This window comes from Gymnoscopelus microlampas (genome assembly GCF_963454915.1).
Source record: "Gymnoscopelus microlampas genome assembly, chromosome: 15".
NCBI lineage: Eukaryota > Metazoa > Chordata > Actinopteri > Myctophiformes > Myctophidae > Gymnoscopelus > Gymnoscopelus microlampas.
The window spans coordinates 20,946,895-20,972,390 of NC_139952.1; the positions used below are offsets into that span (position 1 = coordinate 20,946,895).

At 43.7% G+C, this 25,496-nt stretch overlaps 3 protein-coding genes across 3 annotated transcripts in view; 2 read left to right on the top strand and 1 right to left on the bottom strand.

Annotated features, from left to right (window-relative positions):
- Window positions 1-23,035, bottom strand: part of hibadha (3-hydroxyisobutyrate dehydrogenase a) — a 37,275-nt gene extending 14,240 nt beyond the window's left edge. Inside the window, exons 1-6 of the mRNA XM_084079687.1 lie at window positions 22,925-23,035; window positions 20,790-20,950; window positions 17,592-17,701; window positions 15,808-15,929; window positions 921-1,054; window positions 88-164 (exon numbers count right to left, since the gene is read on the bottom strand). Of these exons, the coding sequence (XP_083935813.1) occupies window positions 88-164; window positions 921-1,054; window positions 15,808-15,929; window positions 17,592-17,701; window positions 20,790-20,950; window positions 22,925-22,997 (677 nt within the window). The 5' untranslated portion in view covers window positions 22,998-23,035. The remainder of the gene's footprint in view (window positions 1-87; window positions 165-920; window positions 1,055-15,807; window positions 15,930-17,591; window positions 17,702-20,789; window positions 20,951-22,924) is intronic.
- LOC311061907 (aldo-keto reductase family 1 member A1-B-like) lies at window positions 19,168-20,158 on the top strand. The gene has a single exon (XM_084080611.1). It carries the CDS (start codon window positions 19,180-19,182, stop codon window positions 20,152-20,154), a length of 975 nt encoding a protein of 324 aa, XP_083936737.1. The 5' UTR covers window positions 19,168-19,179; the 3' UTR covers window positions 20,155-20,158.
- A 1,938-nt stretch (window positions 23,036-24,973) lies between the features above and the next one.
- The window catches only part of tax1bp1a (Tax1 (human T-cell leukemia virus type I) binding protein 1a), a 29,665-nt gene continuing 29,142 nt past the window's right edge, over window positions 24,974-25,496 (top strand). The window contains exon 1 of the mRNA XM_084080382.1: window positions 24,974-25,108. The gene's annotated coding sequence lies outside the window, so the exon portion shown is untranslated. The remainder of the gene's footprint in view (window positions 25,109-25,496) is intronic.

Below are 25,496 nucleotides of genomic sequence, written 5' to 3' on the forward strand. Positions count from 1 at the left end.
TCCCAGGCTGTATGTGTGTGTGTGTGTGTGTGTGTGTGTGTGTGTGTGTGTGTGTGTGTGTGTGTGTGTGCCGCTGGCTGACAGTACCTGATGCCGAGGTTCATGGTCTCTGCGGTCCCAATCATCCCGATGGCTAGCAGCATGTTGTTACATATCTTAGCTGCCTGGAGGGGGAACGGGAGAGAGGAGAGGAAACATTATTCTGTGTGTGTGTGTGTGTGTGTGTGTGTGTGTGTGTGTGTGTGTGTGTGTGTGTGTGTGTGTGTGTGTGTGTGTGTGCGTGTGTGTGTGTGAGAGAGAGAAAGAAAGAGAGGGTTTGCGTGTTTGAAAAACAGTATTAGTGTGTCTCTGTGCATTAACTACTTAAAGCAAAATTACAATAGGTTTCTTTTAGGGACGCAAATGATCGATTCATTCATTAATTGATAGTTGATAACCTTATCGATCGATTTATCAATTAATTTATAAGCGGCGTTTAGGACCAAAAGGAAGATTTTTGTCCGAAACCGAAAATTAGTGCAGAAACATAATTGCCTTGATGTATATAACATTAACGAGCATCAGCTGGACACACACACCTCCCCTCTGCAGTGCTCTATGGAGTCTGTCTCATTCTCTCCAAAAGCCCTTGAATATGATGGAATATGATTAAGGATTACTGTGATTATTGTAAGCTCACATAAAAAACAAACAAATTAATTGAAAATCAATCAATTTAATCGGGTAAATTCCTAACGGCAATTAATTGATTATAGATTCACTGTTAACATCCCTAGTTTATTTTTATCAGGTTTAATTGAGATTTCAATGTGGGGATTTGTTTTACTCATTTTGTATTTCTCAAAATTCTGAGTGTTACTCTAATCCAGAGTGTAAAAAGAGCCCCGGAATTGTAGCGGTGCGAATGTATTCTTTCTTACCTGTCCTGTGCCGACCTGTCCACAGTAGACCACATTGGCTCCCATACAGGTCAGCAGCTCCTGGGCAGCGTTGTACTCCTCCTCTACACCACCCACCATGAAGGTTAGATTGGCCAGGCTGGCAGCCCCCACACCTACACACACACACACACACACACACACACACACACAGGATTGTATTACTATACTTGTGAGGACATAAACATTGAAAAACAGTTGTGGGAAAAAAACAGAAACAATGCATTGTGAGCTTATAGATTGGCTACTTTCGGTGCGAGACATCGCTGCACAACTAAGTATAAAATAGGGAAAACTCTAACCCCAACATCTAAACCTAACCTCTAAATGTCCAATTCTAACCTGAGTCTTTTTCTAATTGTAAATCTAGCTCTAAAAATGTTTTTTAGCCATAAAACAACCATTTCTGCAGTGTGGACCAGGAAAACGGTCGTCGTTTCTGTTCTGTTCTCCAATTTTACTATACTTGGGGGGACATCTGGTACTCACAGTCACAAGTATAGTCTCTTACACACACACACACACACACACACACACACACACACACACACACACACACACACACACACACACACACACACAGTTAATCAAGGCAGGCACACATTCTACATCAATGTACTGTATGCTGCTAAAAATAAAACCACTATCACATTGTAGCTGGTAAACCTTCCTTGAAGAAATGTAATTTCTTGACACTTACTGTACAGTACAGTGTGAGACACATGAGTACAGCAAGGCTACACTGAAAAAGACGGCAAACTTCATAGACTTAGAAAGAAATGACTGTTTTCTGGCTGTTTGTACATGTGTGGAAGCCAGGTGGACTGAATCATTTCCTTTCATTGTAAGGAGGCAATATGAAAACAACAAACATCAAGGACAATAAGCGATCACTTGGGTAATCTTTGACGCACACCATCTGATGGAGTCAGTTAATGGTTTTGAGTAAAAGAACATTAACCACTTGACTGTTTAAGACTACCAACTGTTTGTAAAAGGTCAGCTGTGTGTGTGTGCGTGTGCGTGATAATGGGACAGGAGTGTTAAGGGGAGGCGCACCAGAGGGACGAGGGTATCTTTAAAAGCCGATTGTTGCCATCATCCACCGCAAACTCCCGTGGGAGGCTTTCCCTTTTGTCCTCTCACCCCCCTTATTGCCCCCCCACCTTCCTCTCTCTCTCTCTCCCCCTCACACACACACACACACACACACACACACACACACACACAGGTCAACAGCTGTGCCTGGGGCTACCCCCCCCAATACCCACCGCCCCTGGGGGCATCAGTGACAGGCGTGAGGGGTAATTAACGTTATACTTTATCATGTTCAATTAGGCGTCCCTCCCCATGCCTGATGGCTTAAGGAGCGTGCCGTGTTGTAGCAGGCACCTCCACGCCCACCCCTGCTGCCCTGGTGGGGTCCTGTTGGGCCAGATAGATGGCTGAAGACGCGCAACGGCGATTAGCGGCGGGGATGGCCGTGTTCAGGACGGGGCGGAACAGTGCCGTTGAAAATCTCATCTGCCACGGCCCCACCCCCTTTTAATGCTCCACTGATTAACTCCAAACTTTAACACAGTTACACACGCACATGCACACCACACACACACACTTGAGCACAGGATGTAAAATACTGCACACGCGACACACACAGACATTTTGTGGAGTGCAGAAAGAAACTCAAGTCTAAATAGGGCGATCATGGTGACAATGCAAAAAACTGGTCAGATCATCGAGTTCTCCCAAAAGAGAGGGAGATTTTGTGTGTGTGTGTGTGTGTGTGTGTGTGTGAGAGACATCAGATCGCTCTTCAGGGTGCCGTGTAGCTCTAATGAAAAGCCTCTTAACGGTGAAAGCCTAATAATGTTCGTGTTAATAATTAAACAGGAATTAGCAGTTAGAAAACAGCTGAAACCACATTATCAGACCTCACCGGAGAGGACAGGAGAGGATTAGAGGAGAGGGAATGATAGAGGAGAGTGGTACTGTATACAGCATAATCACACTAAGGGCCAATTTCTACACTTTCTCAGTTAAATGAATACTCTGGATTTCTCGGTGAATCTGAGATTAGATGAGGCCACTTTTTCCTGCCGTGGCGTCTTCTGTGCTCCATAAGCATAAATATACATCAGTTTACCTCCTCCCCCTACTTTAATTGGCTGTGCTGCTGTCAAGTATGTGACGGTACCGCTCCTCTCTCTCTGTGTATGTGTGCGTGTGCAGTCTGCGCACACACACACACACACACACACAAGTATGGGCTGTCAGCGGGTCATTAGGGCCACATAATGAAGCCCGAAGCTCACACGACGGCAGCTGCCTACAGGCCACAACAGACACACACTCAACATAAGGCCAACACTCACACATACATAAACGCCACTCATATACCCATATGGTCAACATGCCATGTTTGTAAAAGGTTTGCAATTTACATGATCTACAAGCTCACAAGCTGTGAGCTTGTAAATCTGATATTTTCTGAACATTGAGACCGTTACAAAGTTACAAACAGCCTATTTTTGAATGCTGATAAGCCTCCGCGGAAGGTGTTGAGATTGTCTGTTTGGCCCCAGAGATTTAAAAAGTCACAGAATAGTTCCGCATTTTATATTGGAGCAAGACACTTGAAAATGTGTGGGTATATGTGTGTGTGTGTGTGTGTGTGTGTGTGTGTGTGTGTGTGTGTGTGTGTGTGTGTGTGTGTGTGTGTGTGTGTGTGCGCACACACACACACACACACATATATATATTGTATATACATACGCAATTTTTACATAATGTCTTCCAACACTTACCAATGTATATTGGTAAAAATAACATTTACCAATGTTTAACTTTTTTAATGTGCAATATCTACATACAGATGGGCGTGCACACACATGTAAACACAAACATTGTGTTCTTGAAAAATAGTTGTTTCAAAAGGTGAGGGAGACAGACAAATACATTTTCTCTGCGCACACACACACACACACACACACACACACACACACACACACACACACACACACACACACACACACACACACACACACACACACACACACACACACACACACACACACACACACACACACACACAGTGTGACAACTGTGCAGGTTCATTAGTGGAGATCACTCTTTGTGGGAGGACTAAAGAGGAGATTATTGATAACACAGTCAACATACTGATCAATACATCTCTGAGAGAGAGAGAGAGAGAGAGAGAGAGAGAGAGAGAGAGAGAGAGAGAGAACTGAAGGAGGAAGTAGTGAGAAAGATAGAGAGAGGGGCTGAGACAGAGAGAGAACGAAGGCGAGAGAGAGCCAGAGAGAGAGACAGAAAGAGATAGAGGGAGAGCAAAAGCAGTGGGGGGAAAAAAAAGAAAAGATCTTTCTTTTGCTCACTACCTCCCACCTTCCCTCCCTGAAATTAACTAATCACCCATAATAAGCTCTTATGATCTGTAGTGGATTTCTATAAGCAGAGACAGCAGGATGATGGAGGATCCTGCTCCTGGAAGAATAACACGTCATTAGCATAACACAAGGGGAGTGTACGTCTGCATCCGTGTGTGTCTGTGTTTAGGAGTGTGTGCGCGTGTGTGTGTGTGAGAGAGAGAGAGGAGTCTGTGTTTAGGAGTGTGTGGGTGTGTGTGCGCGTGTGCAAGAGCGCGCATACACGATCGTGCGCGTGCATGCATGAATTTGCGTGCGCTTTGCTCTTAGGTATGTGTGTATGCGTGCAATATACATATGTGTGCGCGAACACACACACACACACACACGAGTACGTGTCCACATACTGTATGTTATGTGTGTATACATGAGTGCGAGGGGGACATCCCGTATGCGGGGCCGGGCCCCTGTCAGAGACGGATTAGAGAGGAATTCCTAATGAGGCTTCGGGAAGGCGTCGAGGCCCGCCGCCTCATCCATCCCAGCGGGAATGACACTCCCGGATCGTTAGGCGCACCGAGCGTCTACACACCGCCCCCTAGGGGAGGAGACGGGGAGGGATGAGAAGTGAGAGAAAGGCAGGATGCAGGAGAATGGATTGGAAGAGAGGTGGTGTGGTGTGGACGTATCTATGGAGACGATACAGGATGCGGAAAAGGAGAAAGAGTGGCGGAGACAAGGGTCCGCGAGACAAGAGTACAATACAATGGAGGGTTTGTGTGGGAGTTAACTTATGCATGTCAGCGAGTGAGGACTGCATGGAGGAGGTGCAGTATGTATGGGGTTTGTCTAATTGTATGCAGACATACCTAATAGCATTTTGACTACTCTAGGAAGACAAGTAGTAAACAATGCAGAATTAAAAGGAATAGTTAAAAGTAGAGAATAAAAAGTGTCGCCACATCCAGCAGGCTGTCCTTTATGGCTGAATCCCGAAGGGATGGAACTCTCTCTCCCTCTCTCTCTCTCTCTCTCTCTCTCTCTCTCTTTTAAATGTCAAGAATGCACTCCAGTCTGGGGTAAGTAGCATTCTGGTGGACAATTAATGGACTTGTCAATATAATGAATGGCCGAACTATGAATGAGAAAAACAAATCCTTATTTTCAATAAGGATTTTTTTATTTTATTCAATTGTGAAATTCAATAAAATAATTTACAATTGGTCAATGATAGACAGCAAAAATAAGTTGCCCAAATAAACCGTCTCCTTGCAAATTCCCATTCAACCTTGAATAGCAACTTCTACAAGTGCAGTTCCTCAGAATGTAATGATGCTGGCTCAATCAGTGACTCATTATTTTTATATACTTTGGGTGTGTTATTCAGAAGTCTGAATAACACTTATAGTCCATAAAGATATAAAAAAGGAGGCTTGGTTATTGACACTATATACAAACACTATAAACGCCAACTACACACACACACACTTTACACACCAATAGTGCACAGTGCATATTCACAGACAACTGTGTTTGCGTGTGTGTGCGTGCGTGTATTATACATATACTATATATTATACATATACATACAGTATATGAAGTAGGACCCACGCACACTGCAGCTTCAAAGCACATCTAAGGGTGCTATGACTAATGTACATACAGTAGTATAGTAGTTATTAGTTGTTTTGTACCTTACTAGTTGTTATTTTTTAAATATTGTTGCTACAGTGTTGAGGAAAATGTGTACTTGTGTACTGTATATGAGATGCAGCAAACCTCTAGTCTTCCTGGAGTCCTGAATACAATGCTGTTCCATACATATTGTGTTATCTCTTGTACAGTACACCCAGGAGCAGTAATTGGAGGTCAGAGTAAAGAGCAAAAGAGAAGAGAAGCAACTTTACATAGAGTTCTATGAGTTACAGATGGATGCTGAGTGGATAAATGATAGATGTATTTATGAATGGATGGACGGACGGAAGGACGGACGGACAGTGTGTGTGGCATGGATGCACAGTTAAAAGTGTACAAAATATTACCAAATGACATTCGTACACTCTCTGAGTTACACATGGATAAATGAACAATGAGGATTTTACTGTGTGTCTTCCAGCAACACATAGCCAACTCCAATTCATCTGCTCTTAAAACAGAGTTCAAGTTAAGTGAGCTATCAGAGGCTGTTAAGACAGATCATTAACTGTATGCTTCCATACCAGCCACCGACCATAAACATAAGAGGGTGAAATTGGATGTTGTGTGAGGGCAAACGAAGATCAGAGACACAATTTTGGTTTTGTCTCGTTGTAGCGAGCGCTAAGATTAATTAGCGCGTCTTTCATTGTGCACAAAGACTCAAACGAGGCAATTCATTAAAGCCTTGTAACCTTTAAAAGTTGAACTCCTCTTTTGAAGCGGTCCGTGTGTGCGTGCGTTATTTGTGTGCACAAGATAGGGCAGAGCAGTTTTATGAATTTGCACATGTGGTTGTTTGTTGTATATGTGCGCATGGGTATGTGTGTGGTTGCCTCGTGCTGTAGTTTGTGTTCCTGAGCTTGTGTGTGTGTGTGTGTGGATAAGAGATAACATTTGCATGTATAGTTGTGTACATGCACACATTTGTGTTTATGTAAGAGGGTTGCTGGGCGATGTACTTTGTGTGTGTGTGTGTGTGTGTGTGTGTGTGTGTGTGTGTGTGTGTGTGTGTGTACGTGTGTGTGTACGTGTGTGTGTGTGTGTGTGTGTGTGTGTGTGTGTGTGTGTGTGTGTGTGTGTGTGTGTGTGTGTGTGTGTGTGTGTGTGTGTGTGGGGGACAGGTGCGGCTCCCAGTGCAGGCTGCCACAGAGGCGTCAGTTGGAGAGCTTCTGAGGCCTTGTCCCGGAGTTACGAGCCGTGTGTAAAGCAGTAGGCACTTTTATTGGTGGTGGGTTTAAATTAAACTACATTTGTGAATATGAGGCTGAACAAACAACCCACACTCAGTTTCACTCACACACACACTTTGTATGTTCCCATGGTTTAGAAGGGAGAATGACGCATTTGAAAGTGTGCCACAACACAACCCTGCACTTTTTTCCCTCTGCGAGGATACTATGAGAAAGAAAATAAACACTTCCCACATAAGATATCATACGCTATTAGTGCTCCTCTAAAAGTATTTCCTCCAGTGATGGTGTATAACAATGTCCTTTAAAATATAATATGTTTCATTTAAGCATGCCAATAGGTGTCAGCATATGCTGGAATCTTTCCAAATGTTCCAAACAAAGTTGTTCCAAGCAGGCCTGCAGTGGCCCCCCATTGCCCTTTATGTTGTATCTATTTATTCATGTATTTGTTTTTAAATGGTACACATATATAATGGTGACATTTCAGTTTGGTCACAGGCATCTATAATCAGCCTAATGGAGCCTTAACACTCAACGGAGTTAAGTGGCAAAGTGGCTGGGAGACAACTAGAACTGGTGGGGGCAGAATGTTTACAGGCCAACAGCGCAGCCTAATGTGGTCCACCATTATAATTACATCCAAAAGGCAGACCTTTTTCTCAACAAATTAAAACCCCAAACAAGCCCTGTGAAAAAAAAAGCATGACGGATATCAAGTAAATAAGTGAAACGGTAAAGAGGGTGTGTGTTAACCAAAATCACTCGCATAAAAAGGAGGGAGGGAGAAAAAAAAAATCAGCACTTTCAATGGTTCATCTGCCAACTTCGCTAATGCCTCTCCGTCATGTTAAAAACAGACTCTTTATCGGCTCTGGTTTACGAGCGCAAGAGCCATGAGAACTGACTCTTATACATGTACACACACACACTATGAGAACCCAAGGCAAGAAGTGAGAAAATTGCAAAAGTGCACTTGGTTGGAGAGAAAGAAGGAAAAGTACACCAAATTAAAGTAAATTCCGTTTAGGGATTTCACCATAATGCCGTGCAATTTGTGATTAAAGTTATTATGGCTTTGAGCGGTTCGCTAGCGATGCCTGATCACTGACCACTAGGCAGACCCTCATCATCATCATTATCATCATCGCCATCATCATCATTGGAAATTGCTCTATTCCGTAGGGGGGTAGCTGGGCTGGTCAATGGCAGGAGGCAGGGCAACGAGGGAACTTCAGCCATTCACGATCAATCCCTGCACTGACCCAATGAGACTCATCCTGGATAGAAGGAGGCTAATAATGATCTCCAATTAGACCGGTTAGCAAGATAGGAGCATGCGCGTGCAGTCCGTGCACACACTCTCCCTCTCTCTCTTTCATCCTACACACACACACACACACACACACAACCCTAAAGTGCAGAAACTGTCATTCATATAGACAGAATGCTAATTCCACTTTAGATGAGTGACATTGTGTATGGGGCTTGCGCCACATTTGATGGACAGAGACTTTCAGTAAGACTCATACACCAGCTGACTGTTGGCCTGCAAATACACACGCACACACACACACACACACACACACACACACACACACACACACACACACACACACACACACACACACACACACACACACACACACACACACACACACACACACACACACACACACACACACACACACACACACACACACACACACACACACACACACACGACACAGGGGCCGAGCAGGGAGGGCCAGTCACCCAGCTGCTGTGGGTCTGCTTCCATCTGGAGTCCAGGCTAGCCCCCCCTTCCCACTACCAGCACCATCATACACACACACACACACACACCTCCCTCCCATCACTCTCCACTGCCACATCGCCCTCTCTCCAGCCTCTGCATGTGTCACCAGGACCCCTCAGTGAAGGGGCTTTTATGCTAATCTAGACTTTGGAATCATCTCTCTCTCCCTCTCTAGTCTCTAGTGCTGGTTAGCCATCAACATTGACAGCCTGACCCCCCCAGACCCCCACTCCACACACAGCCCTTCCAATGACACTCGCAGCTCCCATTCCTTAACTAGATGTCGGCGAGTCACGGCCGATCACCAGCGAGTTGCTAAAGACTCCCAAGTCTACTGATCTGAATAATCGCGTTTGGAGACTGGATTAGTTTGGCCTGTGGTGCTTTCCTCTATGCTCTCTCCTTTAATGACCAGACAGACCAGGCTCTGAAGGCCAAAGGAAGCAATAGACCAATGGTTCACACAGCACTGCCCTGCAAAGCCAATGAAGAACAACTGTGTGAGAACAAGACAAAGTCTAATAAAGGCATGGGTTTGATGTGAAACCTTGACTTCATGTGGCCAGTCTATGATGTCAGTCATCTCCATATTTGGGCCCAATCCAACCAAAAGTAATCAACAAACTATATTTTAAAAATGGTCAAACATTGGCCAAATTGTCAAATATTACCTAATAAAGAGGCAAACATTTTGAAAATAACTGATCTACAAGCTCACAACGCCGCGGCCTTGTGAGCTTGTAGATCAGCTATTTTCACAATATTTATCTGTGGAACAAAATGCAATGCCTCAACTCCTACAATTCCAAGTGCTTGTCAGGGTAGGGGGTCCCCAGTTCACATATGATTATTTTGGAAGCTCACGGCCTGAAAAGGTTGCAAACCAGTGTTCTAGATTGTTCACCCCATAGGAACCACTCCACAAAAAACACTTCACAAAGCTTATCTCTGGTCATGCCAACGGAATACGGCATCACGAACTGTAGCCTTAAAAATGCCCCCAAAATGACAGAACTAAGTGGAACGGCTGCAGCCTGAGCGGACCGAGAGAATCTCTTAAGCGATGAACCGACTTGCACAGGTCTTTGGTGTTAACAGGCCCCTAGAGGCTGGAGGATGACGTTGATGCTGTCAGCAAATAACACAGTGCCGTTCTGGGGCCCGGTTGATGTGGAGTGGATATGATTAGGGTCGTCTTGAGAGTGTGCCCAACGGTTACTTAGCCGAGCATTTACAAGCCGTCCCCACGCATACGACATTAGAGCCCAAACTCCCATGGTCCCACCAGCTCTGGAAGCGGCCCTGTCACAGCACTCTTTCATTCGTACCGATAGCTCAACTTTCCCAGCCTTGGGAGAAACACAATGAAAGGTTTGGGTTTTTTTCTTTTCTTTTAAAAGGCCTTTTTAAAGCCATCGTCCGTTAGCGCTGTGGCAGCCCACCGCGGGCTGACAGACACAGACGCAAGCATTCTGGGTAATTACTGCTAACGACCCCGCTGCTCGTTAGCCAGAGCTCCTATTTTTGCCATCGCCGTGCCAACACCCCAAGTCTGTGACGTAAGAGGCCGTTTTGTTGTGGGTCGCCTTTGCATGCGGACACTTTTAACAACACCAGACAGTGGTGCAAGTGTGTGTGAGAACAAATGTTAGTGTGCGTGTGTGTGTGCGTGTGCGTGTGCGTGTGCGTGTGCGTGTGCGTGTGCGTGTGTGTGTGTGTGTGTGTGTGTAACACAAGTGTCTATGGGAATGTAACTGTCTGTGTACGTCACTGTGAGTGCAAAGTAACAGCTTACAACTGTGTGTGTGTGTGTGTGTGTGTGTGTGTGTGTGTGTGTGTATGTGTGTACATACACACACACACACACACACACACACACACACACACACACACACACACACACACACACACACACACACACACACACACACACACACACACACACACACACACACACACACACACACACACACACACACACACACACACACAGGACACAGCTGGGTCATGCAGGGCCACAGCCAAGAGACTGGTCAGTGTAGGGGAGAAACCATGAGCAGTATTCAGCCTCTCATGGGCAGAGAGAGCGAGAGGAACATGGATGAAAGAGCTTTTTTGATTGTCGCTTTTTTAACAGGGTTATTATGCCACGATTCAGACCCCAGGGGAGACTGCCAAACCCCTAGTGACGCACATGATACACACACACACACACTTCTGTGAGAAGCGCTAGAGCACCATCTCACATGCCCCACACATCAGACAGGATTACGTTTTATATCAGACAAAAATATATTAAATCAAAATAAAATAAATAACGGTGCCCACAAAAAGAACAGGCTGTGTGTGTATGCCATGTATCTAGTAGTAACTAGCTACCAATATGCCCTGTATCTACTAATATTCCCCTTTAGTTGTTGTTGGGGTATTAGCCAAGTTCATTTGCACATACAGTACATGGATTTTGTGCTCTGCATTTAACCCATCCGAAACACATAATCATGAAGGTGTAATATGTTTTTCCCAGTTTAAATCCGCTTAACCGATTAAACAAAGCTTGGAAACTGAACCTGAACCGGACATGGAAATGGGTATCTCCAGGAAACCAGGGACTACAGTAACAGTTAGTCTATTGAACAGCGCCCGGGGAGCAGTTGGGTTCAGGGTCTTGCTCAAGGACACTTCTGACACTAAGCCGAGAAAGAGCTGGGGTAGCGAACCACTGGGAACATTACGGTTCCCACGCGGCCGCTCTACCTCCCTGAGCCACTGCCGCACTGAACCAACACTACTAACACCATGTCGACTGTAACGTTTCCAATGTAATGAGCAACATGGAATTTCTGTCAAGCATGTCATTATATGTTTATGTGTTGACATATGTGTTAACATTATGGCGGATTTGAAGCGTTGTCAGCTTGTAGATCTGCCTTTCAGTGTGTGACAGTGGAGCGCAACAAAGTATAATTCAGGCTTTAGTTTGTTTTAAGCCTTTACAAAGTTACATTGATTGAGCTAATAAACCATTGGGAATGCGTGTGGATATGTGTATGCAAACAAAGTCAAAAGCTGTGTCAGTCAGAAAGTCTGAACTGAAGTGACCCATATACTGTTCTTACACACACACACACACACACACGCACCCACACGCACCCCCCCCCACACACACAGACACAGACTATGACAGGGCCCTATTTGGGTAGAGTGCCATCTCCTGGTGGGAACATTATTTATTTTCTTTTTCTTTTTTTACTTCTATTGATCCCCACAAGGAAATTAATTCACTGCATATGACCCGTCGTAACTAAATGATATTAGGAGCAGTGGACACTGGGCAGCCACCTGGCGGCACTCGGGGGAACAGCTCAGTGTCTTGCTCATGGACACTTCCTTCGGACAGAAAACCAGGAGGAGCTGGGGAACGAACAGGGGATCTTACTGTACGTTTCCCAGATGGCAACCATATCCCCTGAGCCACTACCGTCTTCAATTCTTCTCATGGTAAGATTGTGTGTGTGTGGTGGTGGTGGGGTGGGGGTATGGAAAAGCAAATAGAAAGCAAATAAAATTCTAACAGTGGTGGAAAAAGTACTCAAATGTTTTACTTTTTTGTTTAAGTAAAAGCATCAATACTGCAATGTACAGTAGAAGTACTCTGTTACAAGTAAAAGTCAGGAATTCAAAATTGCAGTAAAAGTACAAAAGTATTGGTATCAAAATGTACTTAAAATACCAAAAGTAAAAGTACTAAAATGTTTGAAAATAGCAGATCTACAAGCTTGTGAGCTTGTAGATCGTCTATTTTCAAAAAGCCTACGTATAAATTAAGGCTAAAGTGGTTAATGTATGTTTTATAATGTAATCATTTATATCTGCAAAGTAACCAGTGACTCAAGTTTTCAACTACTTGTAGTGTAGTAAAAGTACAATATTTGCTTCCGAGATGTAGTGGAGTAGAAGTAAAAGTATAGACAATTGGAAATACTCCAGTAAAGTAAAAGTACCTCAAAATTGTACTTAAGTACAGTACTTGAGTAAATGTACTTAGTTACTTTACACCACTGGATTCTAATAGCCGATTGTTAATTTCCCATGGAGTTGACCCGTGTACAACCCCCGAAAACTACTCCCTTGACCTCTCTGCTCTACAAGTTCAGCTTAGCTTATCGGGGGGGCCGGACCATGTTCATCCCTGTGCTGGGGGGTTTGGGAAGGGCCTTAAGAGACAGAGACAGAAAGACTACTGCCTGTTGATGCTTAGAGGTGGGTTATATGTGCCGTGTGTGTTCTGTGGGCGTCTGCGGGGCGAGCCATACAGGCCAGAGGTAGCAGGTAAATCATTGGTCATCTCAGGATAGTAAAAAGAGGCTTAGCTAAGAGCTAGGGAAGGAAGAACCTTCACACGGGACTGCACACACTAACTACGCACTGTCTACAGTATGTAAACAGTGTGTGTGTGTGTGTGTGTGTGTGTGTGTGTGTGTGTGTGTGTGTGTGTGTGTGTGTGCGCGTACCCGCCAGGGGGGGGGAGTTACAGGCCTCTGATCTCACAGACTACACACAGGTCTGCGTTGCAGACGCCAGCCAGTAAACACACCAAGTCTGTAGGCCAAATCTATGCGTCTGTTATGTACAGTATAGTGTGAGAGGGAGGCAACGGTGGTGTCTAATCTGTAGGACTTAAAGGGATAGTTCACCCCCAAAATGACTTTTTTTCTATTGATTAGTCACCCCATGGAGACTGGAATTCATGGATTTTGGGGGGTTTTGTCGCATTCGTAAGCCAATAATTTGATGACCGGCAGCGGTTCCGGTAGGAGACACAAAGAGTCTCTTTTGTGTCTCCTACCGGAACCGCTGCCTAAAGGTCTGCTGGTCATCAAATTATTGGCTTAGGAATGCGACAAAAACTAAACAATATCCATGAATCCATGGGGTGACTAATCGATAGAATTTGTTTTTTGTGTGAACTATCCCTTTAAACTTTGTGCAACAGAGAACAAACAGGATCTATTAGTTGCGACTGTAAGATTTTGTCAGCAACACATATGTCATTATTTTGGATGGAGCTTAGTTTTATGTGTGTGTGTCCATTCAGTGCTGCACCCTTGGGTTGGTCTCAGCAGAGAGAGAGAGAGAGAGAGAGAGACACAGAGGTTCACTGTGACACATCTCCCTCTCGTCTTATCTCCCCCCGGTCTCTATCCCCCCCTCCCCTGCCCTCCACTCCATGTGAGGGCAGTTTCTCTCCTCTTTATGACTCTTTATCTAACATGAAAGGCACTGACACGGGATACCCGCCATTACGGCTCCATCAACATGAAAAGCCCTGACACGGAGGTTCTCCGCCGCGGCTCAGCCCATTAAAGGGCGACTGGCGATCCTGTGCTCTGTCAAGTGGCCGTCACACACAGACAGGGCCGACATAATGAGGACTTAAAACCTTAACCTTGTCTTAAGACCCCCGGTCAAAAAATGGCAATAAAAAGCCCAGAGAAGGGCACCTACTAGACTGGTCCTGCTGGGCTAATTACAACCCACGTCCGAGCTGCCAATCGGTATTGTCCGAGAGTTTAGATGCACAGAAAGAGTGTAGGGCAAGCTGAGAAGCATGGGGTCGAGGTCACAGGGCCAAGTCTCTCACTATCGATGCGCTAGTTGGGTTTCTTTCCGCTCATCTCCCTCATATATAATGACCACCCAGTGGTGCAACTCATTAGGAAGAAAATGAACCTGAGGCAACGCAGCAGTCGCCAAACTGTAGCGTTTTCTCCACAGACATAGCCTACATCTGCAATATCACTTAGCACTCACTGTGATTTATTACGACTACAACAGCACTGCAGTGAGAGCAGCTACTGACCTATAGCCAAAACTGAGTTACTGAGCAGTGAGGTATATATAGCTATAGTATAAAAAAAGAGTTACAGCACATATACAGTAGTTGGCATCACTGCTGTTGATGCCAGCTAGCTTCACGGGTAGTAAACTACCAGTCAACTGGTGTTAATGTTTTTTGATCGATCAAGAACACCACAAACAAAAAGAGTACATTTTTAACCCATTAAGACCTGAGGCCGATTCTACGAATGCCTTCTAAATCAGTAGTTTGCGCACTTTCAAGATTTTTCAAAAATTTTCAAAAATAGCAGGCAAGCTCGCAGTGCGGCACAAAGTATATCTGCTATTTTCTAATAGCAAATATATATTTTAGATTCTAAAAAATCTAAAATAACACGGATGCTTTCCCGGTTTTAATGGGTTAAAGACTAATGGGGGGGGGGGGGGGGGGGGTAGGGATCCGGAGGAGCCGGATCCAACACTGAGGAACCAGAATCGGTTCCATCACATTGGGAACCGTTTCTGGAGCCGCTTTATCACACTGTCAGAGCTGGTCTGCAATACAATTGCAATACCGGTGGTTCTCAAACGTTTTAATCCGGGAACGCATCTGTGTCACTTAAGATTTCTTTGGCTATTCAAAAATAGCAGAGCCACGCTATGAGCTTGTAGATCTGCTATTTTTAAAAGAAAATCTTGAAAATATGAGCAAATCTTTGAATATACATTTCTAACTCAAATCTTTGCTTCTGGGGGTCCCTGGAACAAAATATTTTGAGATGGGGGTCCGCGGCCAAATACATATCATTTTGCGGGCCCTTGACATAAACTGTTAGGATTTAGAAGACATTTGTAAATGCGTTCCCGGTCTTAATGGGTTAAGGAACCGGAATGGTTAAAATCCTAAAGGATCCCAACTCTATCCACCAGCCCATTGTGTGGCTGAGAGCTCTTACCTCCTGACACCGGAGCATCCATGAACACGGCCCCCATCTTCTCGGCGGCGACAGCCATCTCCCTGGAGACGGCGGGATCAATGGTGGAGGAGTCGATGAGCAGCGTTCCCTTCTTCACCTTCCTGAGGACAGAAACACACAACCAGAACGCTGAATGTTAATAAAATACAACTGACTTCACACTGAGACCTGTACTCTCTTGGGTCCTCAAGTTGAAATTGATCAGTCGGACGGTTCTCGAGATACGTGGAGGACAGATACACACACGCACAGACATTTCGTGAATTTATAGTAGGATTTATAGTAGGATGGGCACTGCACCAAGTACTCCGACAACAGGTACAACGGCTACCCTCACAACGGCTACCACGGTGATTACATAACCGAAGGGGCATGCGTTTCCAATGGGCATCAATCACAACAGGCATTGGGTTAGTTATTAGGGCTGGGGCGGTATGGATTTGTAGTTATATTGGTAATAAATCACTGTTTACCGAAGGTATGGCGGTACCTCCCCAAGACATTTTTTGAACGTAATAAAAAAAAGAAAAATAACAATAATAATTGCGGTTATGAACTTGACACCGTGGTATGCATTACACAACCACGGTATTGTGGTTATTGCACCCAGCCATAGTAGTTATACCAAAATATCAAGTGAAAAACAAAAGAGGACCCAGAGAATAATCAGACAGACGGCTGTGCTAAAGAACTGCCTTTAAGTAAGTGGTTTAAGAGATGTTACTGATAAAGGCCGGGTTTTCCCAATAAGGAACTACTTAGGGAGTTAAGAAGGGTCATTAAGAAGGCTCCTGCAAGACGGCTCCCTTAAGTTATGGGTATTTCCCAAACGCGCTCTCATGCCCTCTTACCACATCGCTAAGAAGGCTTTGTAAGAAGCATCTTAACCGGAGCTGTCCAATCAATCGATGCAAGACTAACTGATTGCTCCACACAAGTACATGCTTGCAAATTAAGTTTTGCTGTAACAAGTGGGATTGTACTCGATCCACCAATAAAATAGGCTATAATATGAACCTACAGTATAGATGCACATAAGTACAAGGCATGACACTATGTGCTGTCTTTTGCTGGGTTTATGTTGTTTTGTGCTTTGTATGTTAAATACAAACTTTAATGAAAAAAAAGAAAATGAACAACGCGAAGGGAATTGAGGTGCCCGAATGCAATTATAATTGCATAAATACTATTGCAGGCAGAATCCACACTTCGAGTTCTCCCCTGCTGTTCCATAATATTATGTCCCTTTAATTTGCTGTGTGTGCAACAGGTCTCTTCATTAAACTTTCAAACAGGGGATTTATGGTGGTGGTGAACTCTTCAATATATAACAGTATTTATTGAAACAATGTTCCAGTGCCATCTGGTTATAACGGGCTAAACATCACATAGAAACAAATATAAAATGAATATATAATATATAAATCTTTATCTATCTATAGAACTATCTACATACTGTATTATCATCTGTTTTTCCAGGACAGGCTTTAGACACGCCTCCTGCAGGAGACTATCTGAACCCATTCACTAAGAAGCGCTCCAGGTGCCCTTTAAAACTGCTTCTTATGAAAGATCTACTTTGGCTAAGAAGGCTTTTGGGAAACCTGTTTACTTCTCAAGAAGGCTCTTTAAGAAGTACTTCAAGTACTTCTTAAATCGCTTTGGGAAAATGAAATTGTCTACAACGGAAGGAAGTGAAGAGAAGAAAGGAGCCTGGGGAAGGAGAGTAAGAGACAGAGCTCACGACAGAGAGGCGGGCTTACTTGAGGATGCCATTGGGGCCTGTGTACGCCTCGATGACGTTGGGACTGGACGGGAGCATGGTGATGATGCGGTCCGCCTTCTCTGCTACCTCTGCTGGGGAGTCCACAACCTGGGCATCGTTACAAAATGTAAGAAAACATAAGCATAGATGAAAGAGGAAAAACTAAATGAACCATACCGTACAAATTATTTGCCGGCCTCTTGAACCTCAAAATGATTACTCAAAAGTATTATACAACCTATCAGAAGTCATCATTACTGACATACAGAAAACCCAAGCCATGTTGAACAAATCCACTGTTGCAAAATTGCTTGCTCAGGGTGGGACAATGTCGGGTCTCTGCTCTACATGTAAAGTGTCTTGAGACAACTTGTTGTGATTTGACACTTTAATAAAATTGAATTGAAATGAAATCTTCTAAATCCCTCGAGTGGTTGCTTATAGAAAATACTAGGCGAGTGGATGGCATAGATTTGAATGTGTATGTGAAAGGGACAATATTATACAGTACAGTGAGCCAGTCATTATTGGAAATTAAACCCCAACATGGCAAAGCAGGACTAACCCATTTAGACCTGAGGCTGATTCTAAAAACACCTTCTAAATCCTGACCTAGGTTTTCTGAAAAACTTAAAAATTACAAAAAAATGTATGTTGCTATATACTGTACATACTGTAGTAACAACAACCCCAAAAGGGGTTCCCACTTCCCAGTCTTGAAAGGTATAGTTACAAATAGGGGTTCCTGCCCTAAATGCGTTAAGTAGATGCTCACTGTACATTACCCCACTTAATTTGCACAGCTACTTGTGGACAACATCAATACAAAATATTGATTTCATAGCTTGAGCAGACAAGGCATCGCAAAGCCAAGCATCATGAGCTTGGTGTCGCTTCACAATGCGTGGTGTGCTTGTAGATCGTCAGTACCCGTTGAGTAAAGAGAACTTGGAGACCAGTCTATGACGGCAGTACTATGATGTCAGGCGGTCTACTTCGTCAGTAATTTATGACGTCAGCACTGTGTGTGTCTGTCCATAGATATCAGTGATATCAGCTTGTAGATCGTCAGTACACGTTGTCAGAGAACTCTGATACCTAACTATGACGTCAGTACTGTGATGACTGTACTATGAAGTTAGCATTGTGTGTGTGTGCCTGTTTATAATATCAACGTCGGCTGGGTTATTGTGAGGGTGAAGCAGGCACAACGTATTTTGAGGCCAACACTGGCATTAGTGCTGTGCTGCTGTCAATTTCAATTTAGGCAGCAGATGCTCTTATCTAGAGCGACTTACAATGAGCAAGGTAATTAATCACATACATAGAATGTAGAGAAGAGAGACTGTGCTGTGACGTCAGGCATGACCCTGACCCATATTTGGGAATAACCCGGGCACACAGACTGACACCTTCACACAACTTCAACTTTATAGGTTGAATGGTTTCTGTTTCCATAGCAGCGTAAACAGAGGTCTGTTATATAGAACAGCGGTCTTCTGAGAAATCAGGCACTGTACTTTACCTTGCAGGAGTACAGAAACGAGAGAACAATTCTCAAATTTAAAACTGTGGTTCTAAAAGCTATGAATGACTTTGCAGTTCTCAACACCGGGCAGAAAATGCCTCTCATTGGACTTGGAACATGGAAAAGTGAGCCAGGCAAGGTGAAGCAAGCAGTTACCTGGGCGTTGCAAGCTGGATATCGTCACATTGACTGTGCTGCCATCTACAGCAATGAGGCTGAGATTGGAGAAGCGCTACAGGAGATGCTAGGCCCTGACAAGGCCCTGAGACGAGAGGATGTGTTCATCACATCCAAGCTGTGGAACACACAGCATCATCCAGAAGATGTGGAGCCATCACTTCTGAAAACCCTGAAGGATCTGAAGCTGGAGTATCTGGACCTGTACCTCATCCACTGGCCCTATGCCTTCCAACGTGGAGAGGTTCCTTTCCCCAGAAAAGAAGACGGCACAATGCTTTATGACGAAATAGACTACAAGGAGACCTGGGCTACCATGGAGAAACTGGTGGGGAAGGGTCTTGTCCGAGCCATTGGCCTGTCAAACTTCAACAGTCGGCAGATAGACGATGTTCTCTCTGCTGCCAGCATCAAACCCACTGTCCTTCAGGTAGAGGGCCATCCATACTTGGCCCAGGCAGAGCTGCAGGCTCATTGCCAGGACAGGGGCTTGGTAATGACGGCCTACAGCCCCCTGGGCTCTCCTGATAGAGCATGGAAACATCCGGATGAGCCTGTCCTACTTGACGAGCCAGTCGTGGCCACCCTGGCTAACAAATACAGCAAGTCCCCCGCTCAGATTATCCTGAGGTGGCTGACACAGCGAGGGGTAGTGACAATCCCCAAAAGTGTAACAGAGTCCCACATCAAAGAGAACATACAGGTGTTTGACTTCACTCTTGAAGCCGAGGAGATGAAAAGTGTAACAGAGTTGAATAACGGCTGGCGCTACATTGTACCAATGATCCAAGTGGAAGGAAAGCAGGTACCCAGGGATGCTGGACATCCACACTACCCCTTCAATGACCCTTACTAATGAGTCCCACACCTCCATCACCACCTTGATCACATACCCTTATTCACAAAACTGAAACATTTAAAATATGCAATGATTACTGCTAGTACGGTGTGGCTCTGTAAGATGGGCTATCCGTCTATAAGAGGGGCTGTATGTGCGTTTGTCTATCTGTGTGTCCAGAGCTAATCTTTGCAAACCGCTGCTGGACCGATCAGCGCCAAACTTTGAATGCAGGCTGCCAGTCGGCCACAGAAGTACCTCCACAATTTTTTTTCAACGTGCGTTTTATACCGTGCCCAAGATCCTCATTGGAGCCACTTCATTCCCATGTGGATCCCGATATCCACATGATTCAAACTCGTTTTTATATACAAACTTTTTGGTTACTTCCCACTACAAGTGCTTTATTACTGTATTTGACCACTGGACCCATTTGGGTACTACACAGTGCTGAACTACAGCACTGTGAATACAAATATTAACAATTATACACAAAAAAAGAGGGGTCTCCTCTGCTGACCACAGAGCGCTTGATTTGACCAAGAATCGAGTATTCAACCAAGTCTCAATATGCATAATCCCTCCATCTCTGCAACCTCCCTGTCACTACTGTAGGTTGGTAGAAATGTAATATTCTTAATCCAGTAGCCTACCTGTGCACCTATATCTTGCAGTTCCTTGCAGGACTCAGGGAAGACGTCCGTGGCAATGACAGGGTAGCCATTTTTCAGGAGGTTTGTGGCCATGGGAGTGCCCATGTTTCCCAACCCAATAAACCCCACTGGCGTCTTCGAGGCCATTGATCGACTCGACACTAGAAAAGAAAGAGGAGTTGAAAGGAGAGAAACAGAAGGAGTAAGGCAGAGATTTAGGCCACATTGTAATGTCCAGAGATTATGACAACCTAGTTAATAGGTTGGGTATGCCCCAGTCACCTGGGTTACTTGTCATTAATTACTAATACACTGAACTTAAATTTTGACTGCACATAAATGTTCAATCGGCTACTTTTTCACGTCTGGTAAAATGCAACACAATTCCCTTTTAATTTAATTTAATTTAATTGACCTCTGTGGAGTAAATAATTTGTTTTTAACTACTGAAACAAATTGCCAGCACTGTGGTCCAATCTGTTGCCACACAGATAGCTCCCCCAGGAACCAGACAATTTTACCAGATTCCACAGACAGCAGACTGTAAGCCAGTCAGACAGACAGACAGACAACATAGCTTTCTTATGCCTGGACAATGAAGAGAACTTGACTGACAATGAAGAGAACTTGCCATCTACCTTTAATTCACTGACAGACAATTTGTCTGGTACCCAAATATGTATGTTCTCTCTATTGGCTTAACCCATTAAGACCTGAGGCCGATTCTAAAAATGCTTTCTAGATCAGTACAGTAGTTCTCAAACTTTTCATGTCAAGGTCAAGGACCCCCAAATTGATATATATTTGGCCGCAGACCTCCCATCTGAAAATGTTTTGGGACCCCCATGAAGAGAAAAAATATTAAAAGTTTTTCAAACACTTTCAAAATGTTCAAAAATAGTGTGCCGTGCTATGAGCTTGTACATCTGCTATTTTTGAATAGCCAGCGTGGTTTTAATGGGTTAAAAACTGCTGTGATCTATAAGCCCCTCTAGTCCACATTCCAGATATTTCTCTCTACACAGAGCCTATACTTTGACTCACGTACTCAGATCAGTATCAGTCCCTCTCCCAGAACACACTGTGCACACTGCTGTACAAGCAGGTGATCTTTGGACATGTTGTTATTGTTCAGAGACCATTACTGTTAAACATCAACACTGTCAGTGAGGGGGTGGGTTTAGAGATCCTCTATTTATTGCTCATACTGTTAATACCGGTAGATCTTAATAATAATTTGCTAATACTGATGGGTTGAGGCGCTTAAATTAATGAGTGCATTCTTGATATAATTGTATAAACTTCAGACATTTTGTATAATAATTAACAGTAGGTTGGACATTCCTTGATGTTTACCCTTCTCAGAGTGAAAAGCACTGAAATGTCAAAACTACTTGCCATGAGAAAAGCTAAATGTACAATTCACTGTGGAATTATAGGCAGAAAGGCATGAATGGTGGCAAGATGTCGTGGAGTTTGTGCAACGTCACAGTTACAGTTCAATAATTAAAAGCAGTAAAGCAGGTTGGTAGTTGGTTGGTGCAATGGTTATGGTGCACATGCTCCAAGTACAGTAGTCCAGATTGTCTGTACTCTGCAGCAATTATTAGGCCAGTTGTGCTCAAAGTGGGGTCCAGGGACCATCTGGGTTCCTTGACGGGGTTCCAAATGGACCCTTGCAGTTCTGTAACTCTGAGAGTGTACCAAATGGACCCGTAAGAGTCCATTTGGTTCCATTTGTACACTCTCAGAGTTATGGGGGTTCTTGAAATTAAAAGGTTTGAGAACCACTGTATTAGGCTAATGTGATATGTTTTAAATGTTCATTACTGGTCATCATTTGCGTCAATGTTTAGCATATATTGAGCATACTGTGAACAGCTAAAGGATGTGTGTGTGTGTGTGTGTGTGTGTGTGTGTGTGTGTGTGTGTGTGTGTGTGTGTGTGTGTGTGTGTGTGTGTGTGTGTGTGTGTGTGTGTGTGTGTGTGTTGCTCTGCAGGAGGCTAACCAGCTAGCTCACACAACACTACAACAGTGGTGAGAGAGGAGGCCCGTTTCTTTGGCATTTTTCAGCATTTCATTTCCCGAGAACGCAAAAACAACACTGGACACAGAGAAGTATAAAATACTTTACCGCCGGCCAGGTCGACATGTTTGCTCCACCTTAGCAATAAATTCCGAGAGCCCCTGAACAAGGAGGCAGCCATGCTTCTTTCCCCTTGACCTCAGCAGCACAGTGACAGCTGTCACAGCCCTGGAAGTGAAACCAGACGCTATGGGATAGATCCCATAGCCTGGAAGGACGCCACCGCGCTGTGATTGGCTACTTGGTCGTCAGACAAGCACTGGTTGGTTTGCTGGACGACAAAGTAGCCAATCACAGCGTGCCTGTCGCTCCAGCCTATGTGATCATGTTGACTGTTTCCCAGAGGCGGGACATCCTGTGTTGTTTTTGTCCAACTGTAATGTGTGGGTGTGTGTGTGGTACAATATAATGTAACGGCGGTAATGATTGACTGTCACTGTGTATACTGGTATACAGCAGTGGTCAATACAGACAACAATGCCAACAATAATAATGCGGCAAGAATGGTTACAGACAGCTTTCCCCACCACTCTATCTAATTAGAATGGAGTGAATATTTCGTTTCTCCCTCCCCCTTTTTTGCGAGGACTACAAATATCATTCTTGATTTGTAGTTTGTAGTGAGAGGCAACTGATTTATGGTTGTGTTGTGTATCAGTGTCTGTCAAGCACCGAAAATAGCCGATCTATGAGCTCACAACATGTTGCAGTGTGTGTGTTGTTGCAACATGATGTGAGAGGTTGTAGAGTGACTGACTGGTGGCTTGCATATTTCATTCACCAGCGCACAACTATATCACCCTTTATTCTAGACATTCATAGTGGCCATTTGTGTGTGAGCAACACAAACACACACATTTCACATGAAAAAGAAAAACAACAACCCAAATCTGAAATGTAGATGGTCATTGTATATTTCCTAAATAAAATACACTATCCAATTGAATTTTGGTAAATTGACCTAGTTAGTTATCCGTCAGTCATCTCTTCATAATGGTACAGTATATGAGGTCTTGATATTGAGAGAAGCATTTTTTAAAACTTAGTTTATTTGCACATTCAAAAACAACACATTTGTAACAACAGTATAATATTGGGCAGGTGAGATTTAGAAAACCCTGTGGGGTTTATAATGTTAATCTGCACCTCATTTAACATCAAAAATACAAAGTAGGCCTAATAAAAAAAAACTTAAAGGAAACATAAATTAGCATCCCTTCTCAGCATCCTCTCAGCATCCTCAGATTTCACATGAAAAAGAAAAACAACAACAACCCAAATCTGAAATGTAGATGGTCATTATAAAATATAATACATTGACCAGTAGTTTGTTATCGTCAGTCATCTAATGGGTATGTAGCTACAGTATATGATGTCTTGATATTGAGAGAAGCATTGTTTTATATTTTTTATTTGCACATTCAAAAACAACACATTTGTAGCAACAGCATAATATTGGGTTGTGCAGGTGAGATAAACCCAGTGGGGGGGTTTATAAATGAATCTCACCTCATTTAACAACAAAAATACAAAGTAATCAGAAAAATTAAAAGCAAACCCAGATTAGCATCCCTTCTCAGCATCCTCTCAGCAGTGGTGTAAAGTAACTACATTTATTACATTTAAAGTACATTGACTCAAGTACTGCACTTAAGTAAAATTTTAGGTATTTTTTACTTTTGTGGAGTATTTCCAGTTTTCATTATTTTTTACTTCTACTACAGTACATCTCAGAGGCATCTGTTGTACTTTTTACTCCCCTACAATTATTTGAAAACTCTGCTATTTTCAAAATATTTTTATACATGTTATACATTTGAAAACTTGTGAAATGGGACATTCTGCATAATGAGTAGTACTTTTACTTTTGGTACTGACTGTAAGCACATTTTACCAATACTTTTGTACTTTAAGTAACTTTAAGTAACCGGACTTTCACTCGTAACAGAGTGTTTCTACATCGCAAACATCTCAGTACTTTCTTCCACCAACTGCTCAGCATCCTCTCAGCATCCTCAGCATCCTTTTGGGAGAAACCAACCAACCGACCAATCAGCGTCCACCCTGCAAGGCATCCAGGAAGTGAGCGCATCGTCTCCTCCATCAGGAAGAAGCAAGAGGTGCATCATTACAGTGCATTGATGACAACAACGTAGACGAACAGAAACAGATCGCATCGTTCGGGGGAGAAGAAGTTGATTGTTGTTCTGCAACTGGAATCACACAGATCGGGTACCGTTTCGATCTCACAACAGAATAAACGATGTCGTTTATTATGGCGCATAATAGTGAGCCGTTTTGTTGTGGCTAGCTGGCCCGGCTAACGGTTAGAAGAGCTGATGACATGACATGATGACATGGCCTGCTCACTAGCTAGTGTTAGCTATAGCTGCGTGTTACCTATAATCCAGAGCATAATTACATGCTTATTACAGCACTGTAGTCTGTGACAACAGGACTGATCCATATGTTTGATCATAGACTAAATATATGTCTGTGTTGTACCATAGATTTATTATACAGAATATCTGTGTTTGGCTGGTTTTATATGATTCTAGATGGCAGTTTGTGACAACAGGACTAATCCATATGTTTTATCATCATAGACATATATATGTCT

Bases quoted from the DNA above. Each gene is read 5' to 3' on its own strand.
- LOC311061907 (XM_084080611.1), top strand. From the start codon at position 19,180: ATGAATGACTTTGCAGTTCTCAACACCGGGCAGAAAATGCCTCTCATT.